The 11,054-nt window shown below is 41.7% G+C and overlaps 1 protein-coding gene across 3 annotated transcripts; it reads left to right on the top strand.

The window, feature by feature from the left end:
• The first annotated feature begins 338 nt into the window (after positions 1–338).
• LOC116201135 (equilibrative nucleotide transporter 3-like) lies at positions 339–3,084 on the top strand. 3 transcript variants are annotated; one of them, XM_031532259.1, is made up of 10 exons: positions 339–430; positions 520–584; positions 677–781; positions 987–1,142; positions 1,275–1,418; positions 1,526–1,631; positions 1,838–2,004; positions 2,108–2,265; positions 2,367–2,625; positions 2,725–3,083. In XM_031532259.1, the coding sequence occupies exons 2-10, from the start codon at positions 543–545 to the stop codon at positions 2,833–2,835; spliced, it is 1,248 nt and encodes a 415-aa protein (XP_031388119.1). In that variant the 5' UTR covers positions 339–430; positions 520–542; the 3' UTR covers positions 2,836–3,083. The 3 variants fall into 3 exon arrangements, with proteins under 3 accessions (XP_031388119.1, XP_031388120.1, XP_031388118.1); XM_031532260.1 differs by having other exon boundaries at positions 349–430; positions 534–584; positions 1,026–1,142; positions 2,725–3,084; XM_031532258.1 differs by having other exon boundaries at positions 349–430; positions 534–584.
• The last annotated feature ends 7,970 nt before the right edge of the window (positions 3,085–11,054 follow it).

Genomic DNA, 11,054 nt, shown 5'->3' with positions numbered 1-11,054 from the left:
AGTTCATAGAACTAGTAACCGGTAAAACTTTGTTCTTATTCATTATTCTAGGCTCACGGCCTCTTTCTAACCGCAAAAAAAAAAAAAAAAATCTTATTGTATGTTGACCATTGGGAAACCCTCATTGTAAATGAGCGAGTTGGCTACTGGATCCATTAATGCACTTCAGTAGCAAATGAATTAACTTTAATATAGTTACTATAATTGATTGATTGTGTATAGGTAATTTTACTTGCTATAAATCCATATATATTTATGGATATATGGATTAGCTGTCGCCATCTTCAGAATACTAAAATGGAAAGAATCTTTTCTCCGCCATTTTTGCAGAAAGGCCAGCTCATTCACAGCCCTCTCCCCTGCCTGTTTGCTTCCTTCCATTCTTCTGTTGAAAGGTCTCTCAGCCCATATGGAGTTCTATTGTTTGAGGGTAGATAAATTTCATATCTCGTGTTCTTGTTCAGCCAGTTTAGACCTTCCTCTGTTGCGTTGCACCGTATTAAAGTTTCAACATTTCAGTGTGATTTCTCCAGGAGCCAGATATGGTGAATGCTGGTAGAGTTGCAGACTCGACAAGACTCGAGGTATTTGTCAATTGCTATGGCTCTTATACTTGTATCATTTTTTTGAGTCACAGTTAGTTTATGATGATGTTCGACTTGATATTGGTGGTCAGGGGAAATCCAAAGCCACATTGGTCTGCTGGATTCTGGGGTTCGGGTCTCTTGTCGCTTGGAACAGTATGCTGGCCATTGGAGATTACTATTATAACCTGTTCCCGGTGAGGAGAAACATTGACTTCATTCTGTCTCTTGTTTACTTACCATGGAGGGGTATCATGATATTGGCCGTATTGTCTAGTGTTGCTGTTTTTCGGATCGAATGGTCTTATTGGAGCAACAGGGATATGAGTTTGGTGAATGTCATTGTCTACGAACTTTTTGATAAGCTGGTTCCGTGAAAATCCTTTTCTTGATTTTCTGTAGAAATACCATCCTTCGAGAGTCCTCACACTTGTCTACCAGCCCTTTGCGATAGGAACAATGGCCATTCTCGCATACTATGAGGCAAGGGTGGACACCCGAAAGAGGAACATAGCCGGTTACATCCTTTTCTGTCTCAGCACTTTTTTCCTCATAGTTGTAAGTACAAAGAAGGATTCAAATATCGCTAATCATGAGTATGAAGAAGGATTCAAATTTTGCTAATCATGCTGTTGCTATCTCGTAGTTACTGTCGGTTTTACAAATTCTACCTGACTTCTACTGTGACAGTTGGACTTAGCAACTTCTGGGAAAGGAGGGATTGGACCGTACATTGGAATATGCGCACTTGTGGGTTTGTTCGGAGTCGCTGACGCTCATGTTCAGGGTGGAATGGTCGGCGATCTATCTTTCATGTGTCCTGAATTCATGCAGGTTCGTCCAGTTTAAGTAATTCCCTCAACCTTAATTTTTAGCCATTCTAGATTTTCTTGGGGCGGTTTGATCTTAAACTAAAAGGAAAAAATACGAATTTTGTGCAGTCATTTTTTGCGGGTTTAGCTGCATCTGGAGCTTTAACATCTGGTCTGAGGCTTGTTACTAAAGCAGTTTTCGAGAATACCAGCAGTGGTCTTCGCAAGGGGACGAGTATGCGACTTTATATCTCATTAGCAACATCTTTTTCCACTTGAAAATCAGAGGAAAATTCATTCGATTCGTTGAAGACATGTATATACTTATTAGCTTATCTTTGGAACTTTTTCCTTCGTTTTTTGAGGGACGAATTTCCACAACCAAATAGACTATTTCTCATTTGAAGAAGTTAATAAGATTAAATAAATTTTGTTCCCCAGTGTTGTTCCTTGCAATCTCCACGTTCTTCGAGTTCCTCTGCATTCTCCTCTATGCAATGGTGTTCCCGAAGATTCCAATAGTTAAGTATTACCGGTCGAAGGCAGCTTCTGAGGGATCAAAGACTGTCAATGCTGATCTTGCCGCTGCTGGAATTCAAGCAAATCAAGTAGGAAATTGAATATCTTTTTCTAAACATAAGCAATGTTTACGTTCTCCGTACATGTACTCATATAGACTTCTCAAAAGAAATTTGGAATCTTATTTTGCAGGGGAGCGATGGCATGGGGCAAGGACGACTGAGCACCAAGCAACTCTTGCTCGAGAACATCGATTATGCTATTGACCTGTATCTGATATATGTTCTGACACTGTCAATCTTCCCGGGATTCCTGTACGAGAATACTGGACAACATAAATTGGGCCCATGGTATGTAAAGATGATGCTAAGAGTCAGTTTGGTTTGCTTCCCTTTATTATTTTCAGAAAAAGGTAATTCCCGTGTTTTATCAATCCGATGTGTTTTATCAGGTACCCACTCGTTCTGATTGCAATGTACAACGTGTGGGACCTGATATCAAGGTACACTCCCCTGATAAGCTGCCTGAAAATCGAATCCCGGAAGGGCCTCATGATTGCAATCCTCGGCAGGTTCCTGCTCATCCCCGCATTCTACTTCACAGCTAAATATGGTGATCAGGGGTGGATGATCTTCCTGGTCTCGTTCTTGGGACTAACTAACGGTCATCTCACTGTATGCATAATGACAGTCGCACCGAAGGGTTACAAGGTCTGTGAAGTCTGGTTGTATAGAATTTATTTTGGGTCCACTCTTGCAGAGTGGTTCTCCGGTTACTCATGTTGTATTGCTCGCCGTGTTTATCTGCAGGGGCCTGAGCAGAATGCGCTGGGGAACTTGCTTGTGCTGTTCCTTCTGGGAGGAATCTTCACAGGAGTTGCTCTCGATTGGTTGTGGATCATTGGCAACGGAAGCTTCTAAAAAAAAAATCTAATTGTGTTAAGGGGATGGAAGTGTTTATATTGGGGAAGTGATAAGGAATCGAATTTTTAGTAGTACATTTGTCAAGCCAGCTTGGGCAGCTGTCCTATGTTCTTGTATCCAGATTCACTTTTCTTCTCGTGCTCTTCGACTGTTGACTCGTGCGCTTCTTGGATTTCCTTCTTTTTCTTTCCCAACCGATGTTTCCCAGGAAGGGTGTGCCAGTCCTGCAACCAATGGAGAATGCTGATATTGAGAGTATGTACCAACACAAGTCAATCGTGATAGTGGCTTATTCCTGACAAATTTGCCATCACCCGCATCCTGGTAGCCATCTACCAGAAAGTCGGCTCCAGCCTTAGGGGCATGACCTCTGAAAATCAGGCACGGACTACTTTTGATCGCCGTCTTTGACTACCAAACTCTTTGGACCAGCAGTAAAGAAAAACGTCTCCATGTTTGATTGTCCAAAAACAATCAAAGCAACAGCAAGTGGCAATGCGTTTCCTGCTCATCAGTAAACTTCTCGGCTCCTGACAAGTAAATTGGAGAATAATCCAGGTCCTAGTGGAGATTGGGAGTCTCGTAGGGGAGGAGTCAGGGGAGAACATATCTATGTTTGCATATAGTCCCCTCCTATACTAATTAACTAGCGGATGGTGCATTTTCCTGAGTGTTTCATATGCAAAAAGCTTAACAATTTTTTTTTGGTGAAATTTGGGCTGATTGGCAACTTACTTAACAATCTATTTGATACGACTCGGGGTCAAACCGATGAGCTTAGGTCGGAAGGACTTCGTGATGAGGATCATGGGCACGATGATGGGGCTGAAGCACACGAGCTCGGAAGTGGGATTCGTGAAGAGGGAGCTGATGCACAAGATCACGGAGGCTTACATGTTCCGATTGGACCAATCACACGAGCGAAGGCAAGACAAATCCAGCAGGCTGTGGAGAGCTCATTTGCGGGTTTTTTGGGCCAAGAGGAGACTAATTCGAATTGGTCCCTAAAGGGCCTTACCCAATTAACTTGTCTTGAGATGGTCAATAGCCCATCCGAGATTAGAGTAGAGGCACAAGGAAAGTCAAGAGATGCTGAAAAAGGAATAAAAAGACTGCCAAATATTTTAGGGGGGCCCTTATTTAGTTTCTTCTATTAATTTCGATTTTTAAGAAACTAAAGATATTCCAATTGCCAAGTTTATTAGTTTCCAGATTCTCCTAGGCATATATAAAGGAGGCTGAATAGCTGATTAGAGGCACTTTCAGACTACGCTGGTGAGAATTTTCCTCTAAGTTGTTCTTCGGCAACCTTCCTTGATTGTAAGCTTGGATGCTTGTAATTCTCGGCTATTTATAATATTGGTTCTTGGTTTTCTATAACCATCGGGTCAATATTCCATTCCTTTATAATATTGGTTCTTGGTTTTCTATAACCATCGGGTCAGTATTCCATCCCTCTTAATCTCTATTGGCGATTCGGGTTCGATTTCCAGTCTTTGTTGTCGGGTCTTGCGACAGGTCTCGTGGGGTTCGCATCATTTGGTATCAGAGCCTAAGCTCCAAATCGAGGTTTCTTTTTCTTCATTATAGAATCTTTAGATATAGCTTTCATTTCTATCCTTTCCATTAATCTTGTCTGATCTGTTCTTAGCTATCTAAATCGTCAAAAAAAAGGAAAAAGAAAAAAAAAAGAAGAAGAAAGAAAAACGTGCAAAAAAAAAGGAGGTATCATTGGGTGTTGTTCGTAGCACCATTTGCTATCTTCATGGGCGAAGAATTTATTGCACAACTTGTTGTCTTTGTGTTCTAATTGTCTTGGCGTTAAGTTGACCTGTCATAGTAGCTCTTCCGTACTCAGTATCTTCTATCAATCCATAAACTACGTCGTTGGGTCAGATTGTGTCATATCATTTTCTTTGGATCAAAATATAGTTTTTTTTTCGGGATCTAATATTATAAGTTGTTCGGGTTGAACTCGTTTTCCGCTTTGCGATCGGATTGATTTGTTGCCCTAGAACTTTGAAGAGGAAATTAAGAGAGGAAAAAGGCAAGAGTGTGTGAGAACATCAGAGGATAACAGCCTATTTTGAGTGAAAACACAAGTGTTTTGAGTGGCATCTTGCTGAGTGTAAACACGTGAGAGAGCACGTGAGGATCTTATAATTGCATATTTTATCATGTCACAGGAAAATAGTGGGAACGACAAAGGGCCTGATCTGAACATGACGTTACGAACCATGCAACAACAATTTGAGCGCATGAACATGGTTTTCGGTGAATTCCGAGAAAGGTTGGATAGGCAAGACGAACGGTTGGAACGGCTTCAACCTGCGCCCGTGCCACGGATTAGGAGACCCCACCGACAACCATCCGTTGATATTTTTGATGAAGAAGCAAATGATGAAGAAGAGGAAGTGGCCTCCGATGCCACTTGGGGGAGAGGTAGAGGAAGAGGAGGCAGACCAAGGCATTTCCTTCGTAGGGAGCACCGGAGAAGAGACGCCGTGGACCATAACACAGGTTCGATTAAGCTGATCATACCTCCATTCCAAGGTAAAAACGACCCCGATGTTTACATTGAATGGGAGAGGAAGGTTGAGCTTGTATTTGATTGTCATAATTATTCAGAGGAAAAGAAAGTTAAATTGGCTGCAGTTGCTTTCACCGATTATGCCATTGTTTGGTGGGACCAATTAACTGTGAGTAGACGCAGGAATCGCGAGCCTCGTATTGATACTTTGGAGGAAATGAAAGCAGTAATGAGAAGAAGGTTTGTTCCTGCCCATTATTATTGGAACTTGCACTTGAAGTTGCAAAGTCTGAAGTAAGGTTCCAAGTCGGTGGAGGATTATTACAAGGAGATAGAAATAGCCATGATACGTGGTAATGTTGAGGAGGACCGAGAAGCAACCATGGCTCGATTCATCTGTGGCCTTAATCAGGAAATTGCCAATGTAGTTGAGCTGCAACATTACGTGGAGATTGACGACGTGGTACACATGGCCATGAAGGTTGAGAGGCAGCTCAAGAGAGGGGGTCGAACATCTTCAAAGGTAGAAGCTTCTGGTTCAGTGTCTTGGAGATCGAAGTGGGGTTCTTCTACGAAACCGGACGAGAAGACTGATTATAAGCCAAAGGGAGACACCTACAAGACCCAAGCCAACAACAAGGATAAGGGTAAAACTTTTTCTGAACCTCAAAGAAATCGTGATATCAAATGTTTTCGTTGTTTGGGCTCGGGTCACATTGCTTCCCAATGTCCAAACAAGCGGACCATGATTATGATGGAGAGTGGGGATATCGAGACTGAAGAAGAAGAAGATAGTGATTCCATGCATCCACTCGAAGATGCTAGTGACGTCGAGCATGCGGTTGAAGGTCAAGCCTTAGTTATCATGCGAGCCCTACATGTTCAAGTTAGAGAGGATGGTGATGAGGTGCAAAGGGAGAATATCTTCTACACTCGTTGCCATGTGAAGGATCGTGTGTGTGGGTTGATTATTGACGGAGGAAGTTGAGTGAATGTGGCCAGCAAGTTGATGGTGGACAAGCTCGGTTTGCATACCCAAAAACATCCCAAGCCGTACGAACTCCAGTGGCTAAATGAATGCGGTGAAGTGAAGGTAAATAAACAGGTTCTTGTGTCCTTCTGTATTGGAAAGTACCGGGATGAGGTTCTTTGTGATGTTGTACCAATGAGTGCTAGCCATATGTTGCTCAGGAGACCATGGCAGTTCGACAGGAGAGTGATACATGTGGGTATAGGAACCGATATTCATTTGTAAAGGACGGGAAGAAAGTAACACTTGCACCCTTGACACCGACTCAAGTGTTTGAGGATCAGATTCGAATTAAAAGGTCTCTTAGTGAGAAGAGTGAGAAAGTGGCTGAAAAACAAAAAGTGAAAGAGAGTGATCTTGAGAGAAAAGAAAGTGGAGAGAATGTGAAAAACAAGAGTGAAAAGATGGAGAGTTCAGAAAAAAAGGAGAGGAAATTGAGTTTTTATGCAAAAGAAAGAGAGCTTAAGGGTGCTTATAAGGCTAATAGACCGATGATCTTGTTCTTGTACAAGAAGGTCTATCTTTCTATTTTCTGACCTTGACTCTACTTTGCCTAGTGTTGCTATTTCTCTCTTGCAGGAATTCAAAGATGTCTTTCCTGAAGAAATGCCGCAGGGACTACCACCAATAAGAGGGATTGAACATCAGATTGATCTTATTCCAGGAGCTCCTATTCCAAACCGATCGACCTATCGAAGTAGTCCGGAAGAGGCTAAAGAACTTCAGAGGCAAGTTGAGAGGAGCTATTGGCCAAAGGACATGTTCGAGAAAGTATGAGCCCATGCGTTGTTCCTGTTCTGCTCGTTCCAAAGAAAGACGAGACTTGGAGAATGTGTGTCGATTGTAGAGCTGTGAACAAGATCACGGTAAAATATCGACATCCCATTCCTCGATTAGATGACATGTTGGATGAATTGCACGGTTCCGTTATATTTTCTAAGATTGATTTGAAGAGTGGGTACCACCAGATTCGAATGAAAGAAGGTGATGAATGGAAAACAGCTTTTAAAACCAAGCATGGATTGTATGAGTGGATGGTAATGCCATTTGGTTTAACTAATGCACTCTTATGAATCATGTTTTGCGTGCTTACATTGGGAAATTTGTGGTTGTCTATTTTGATGACATCCTGATATATACAAGAGTTTGGATGACCATGTTAAACATTTGAGAAGTGTCCTTAAGTCATTAAGACGTGAGAAGCTGTATGCTAATCTCAAGAAGTGTAGCTTTTGCTTGGATAGAGTTGTTTTTCTTGGTTTTGTTGTAAGTTCCAGGGGTGTGGAGGTCGATAAAGAGAAGGTAAGGGCAATCAAGGATTGGCCTACACCTACCACTATCGCTGAAGTGAGGAGTTTCCACGGCCTAGCGGGATTTTATCGAAGGTTCATGCCGAACTTCAGTACCATTGCTGCTTCTTTGACAGAAATCATCAAGAAGGATGTTGGGTTCAAGTGGGGAGAAGAGCAAGAGAAGGCTTTCAATACATTAAAAGAAAAGCTAAGTTCAGCTCCATTGCTACTTATACCAGATTTCTCTAAACCTTTTAAAATCGAATGTGATGCTTCTGGAATTGGTGTAGGTGCTGTACTTATGCAAGACCGGAGGCCCATTGCCTATTTCAGTGAGAAGCTTAAAGGGGCCACTGTGAACTACTCTACATACGACAAGGAGTTATATGCGTTGGTGAGAGCACTGGAAACGTGGCAGCACTACTTGTGGTCTAAGGAGTTCATCATTCACACAGACCATGAATCACTGAAGCACTTGAAAGGCCAAGGTAAGTTGAATCGCAAACATGCACGTTGGATTGAGTTCATTGAGATGTTCCCATATGTGATCCAATACAAGCAAGGTAAGGAGAATGTGGTAGCCGATGCCTTATCTCGCAGGTATGCCCTTGTTTAAACTCTTGGAGCTAAGTTTCTTGGGTTCGAGCATTTTAAGGAGTTGTATGAGCATGATCCTGATTTTGCTGCTATGTTTGCTACCTGTGAAAAGGGAGTGTTTGATAAGTTTCATAGGCATGAGGGATATTTATTTCGTGAAAATAGGCTATGTATTCCAAAGAGTTCCATGCGTGAATTACTTGTTAGGGAGTCTCATGGGGGAGGGTTGATGGGGCACTTTGGAGTTGCTAAGATCTTGGACATTCTGAAGGAGCACTTCTTTTGGCCTCACATGAAAAGAGATGTCGAGAGAATTTGTTCTAGGTGCATCACATGTAAGAAGGCTAAATCGAAAATTCATCCACATGGACTTTACATGCCATTACCTGTTCCGAGTCACCCTTGGATTGATGTGTCCATGGATTTTGTTTTGGGTCTGCCTAGATCTAGGAATGGTCGAGATTCTATCTTTGTGGTTGTTGACAGATTTTCAAAAATGGTACACTTTATCCCTTGTCATAAAACTGATGATACTACTCATGTGGCAAATCTTTTCTTTAGGGAAGTGGTGCGTTTACATGGAGTCCCTAAGACGATTGTGAGTGATAGGGATGCGAAATTTCTGAGTCATTTTTGGAGAGTTCTGTGGGCTAAGTTGGGAACAACTTTGTTGTTTTCTACTACCTATCACCCACAAACAGATGGACAAACCGAGGTTGTCAATCGAACCTTGGGCACTTTGTTGCACGCTGTGATTGGAAAGAATTTGAAAGTTTGGGAAGATTGCATTCCATTCGTTGAATTTGCATATAATAGAACTGTGCATTCTTCTACAAAGTTTTCACCATTTGAGGTTGTTTATGGTTTTAATCCACTAACTCCATTGGACTTGATTCCTTTACCTGTAAATGAGCTTTCTAATCTTGATGGAAAGAAAAAGGCAGAGTTGGTGAAGCAGATTCATGAAGAGGCTCGGCAAAACATTTTGAAGAATAATGAACAAGTAGCAACCCGAGCCAACAAAGGAAGGAAGCGGGTCACTTTTCAACCTGGAGATTGGGTTTGGGTTCACTTAAGGAAGGAGAGATTTCCGAGTCTGAGGAATTCCAAGTTGAATCCACGTGGAGATGGACCATTTCAAGTTCTGGATAAGATCAATGACTATGCTTATAAGATTGATCTTCCAAGTGAGTATCAAGTAAGTTCGACTTTTAATGTTTCTGATCTTTCTCCCTTTGATGCAGGTTCAGATTCGAGGACGAATCCTTTTGAAGAGAGGGGGAATGATACGACTCGGGGTCAAACCGACGAGCTTAGGTCGGAAGGACTTCGTGATGAGGATCGTGGGCACGATGATGGGGCTGAAGCACACGAGCTCGGAAGTGGGATTCGTGAAGAGGGAGCTGATGCACAAGATCTCGGAGGCTTACATGTTCCGATTGGACCAATCACACGAGCGAAGGCAAGACAAATCCAGCAAGCTGTGGAGAGCTCATTTGCGGGTTTTTTAGGCCAAGAGGAGACTAATTCGAATTGGTCCCTAAAGGGCCTTACCCAATTAACTTGTCTTGAGATGGTCAATAGCCCATCCGAGATTAGAGTAGAGGCACAAGGAAAGCCAAGAGATGCTGAAGAAGGAATAAAAAGACTGCCAAATATTCTGGGGGGCCTTTATTTAGTTTCTTCTATTAATTCCGGTTTTTAGGAAACTAAAGATATTCCAGTTGCCAAGTTTATTAGTTTCCAGATTCTCCTAGGCATATATAAAGAAGGCTGAATAGCTGATCAGAGGCACTTTCAGACTACGCTGGTGAGAATTTTCCTCTAAGTTGTTCTTCGGCAACCTTCCTTGATTGTAAGCTTGGATGCTTGTAATTCTCGGCTATTTATAATATTGGTTCTTGGTTTTCTATAACCATCGGGTCAATATTTCATTCCTTTATAATATTGGTTCTTGGTTTTCTATAACCATCGGGTCAGTATTCCATCCCTCTTAATCTCTATTGGCGATTCGGGTTCGATTTCCAGTCTTTGTTGTCGGGTCTTGCGGCAGGTCTCGTGGGGTTCGCATCACTATTAATCCCAAGAAGAAAGAACAAATAAGATTATTTCGATTAAGAATACCTATTATAATTAATAGAGTGATTAGCACTCGTTATTCTATTTATTGTAATTTAATTGGTATTTCCTCATGCCAAGCGGCGGAATAGAATCATCGAAAAATCTCTCCTCTTAATAACTCAAACTTTATTTTTCAATTGTTTTTGAATTTGTAATGGTGCCCTCAAAATTTTTTTCAATTGCAAAATGGTCCAATTTAGTCCCAGAGCATAATTTGTTTTATTTGGTGGTGTTTAAATTGTCTAGATGAAGGTGGTCAAGATCATGATCAAGATGAAGTTCCACCGCTCCGATCTCCTCAGAGAGAAAGAGGATTTCGGTGTGATGGTGGCTTCAATCCCAACCACTATCATCCAACAAGATCGCTGGCAACTTGATGGACGCCTTAGTGGCCGGAGCTGGGCCTTCTGCCCCTCTTCCTCCCTAACAAATTATGGCGTTCTATTGCGCTTTTCCTTTTTGGGGTCTGATGTTCAATTTTTATTTACTGAAATTTTGAATGTAAAATAGTATGAAACAAAAAGGGGCAAAATTTTGAAAATAGAAAGTTTTGTGACAGAAGTAAATGCATATTATCTTGATTTTAAGTATCTGAGGTTCTGTTTACTTTTAAAAAGTCTTTTCTGTTTTCTATCCTTCTTTAAAT

Source organism: Punica granatum, chromosome 3 (assembly GCF_007655135.1).
Source record: "Punica granatum isolate Tunisia-2019 chromosome 3, ASM765513v2, whole genome shotgun sequence".
NCBI classification, from domain to species: Eukaryota; Viridiplantae; Streptophyta; class Magnoliopsida; order Myrtales; family Lythraceae; genus Punica; species Punica granatum.
This window is presented reverse-complemented; position numbering and strand designations above follow the sequence as displayed.

What these genes read in the sequence shown, in the direction of transcription:
- LOC116201135 (XM_031532258.1), top strand. Translation starts at nt 410, where the DNA reads ATGGAGTTCTATTGTTTGAGG. An exon ending in CAGACTCGACAAGACTCGAG is followed by an intron (nt 585 to 676) that starts GTATTTGTCAAT and finishes ATTGGTGGTCAG; the next exon opens with GGGAAATCCAAAGCCACATT. An exon ending in ACTATTATAACCTGTTCCCG is followed by an intron (nt 782 to 986) that starts GTGAGGAGAAAC and finishes GATTTTCTGTAG; the next exon opens with AAATACCATCCTTCGAGAGT.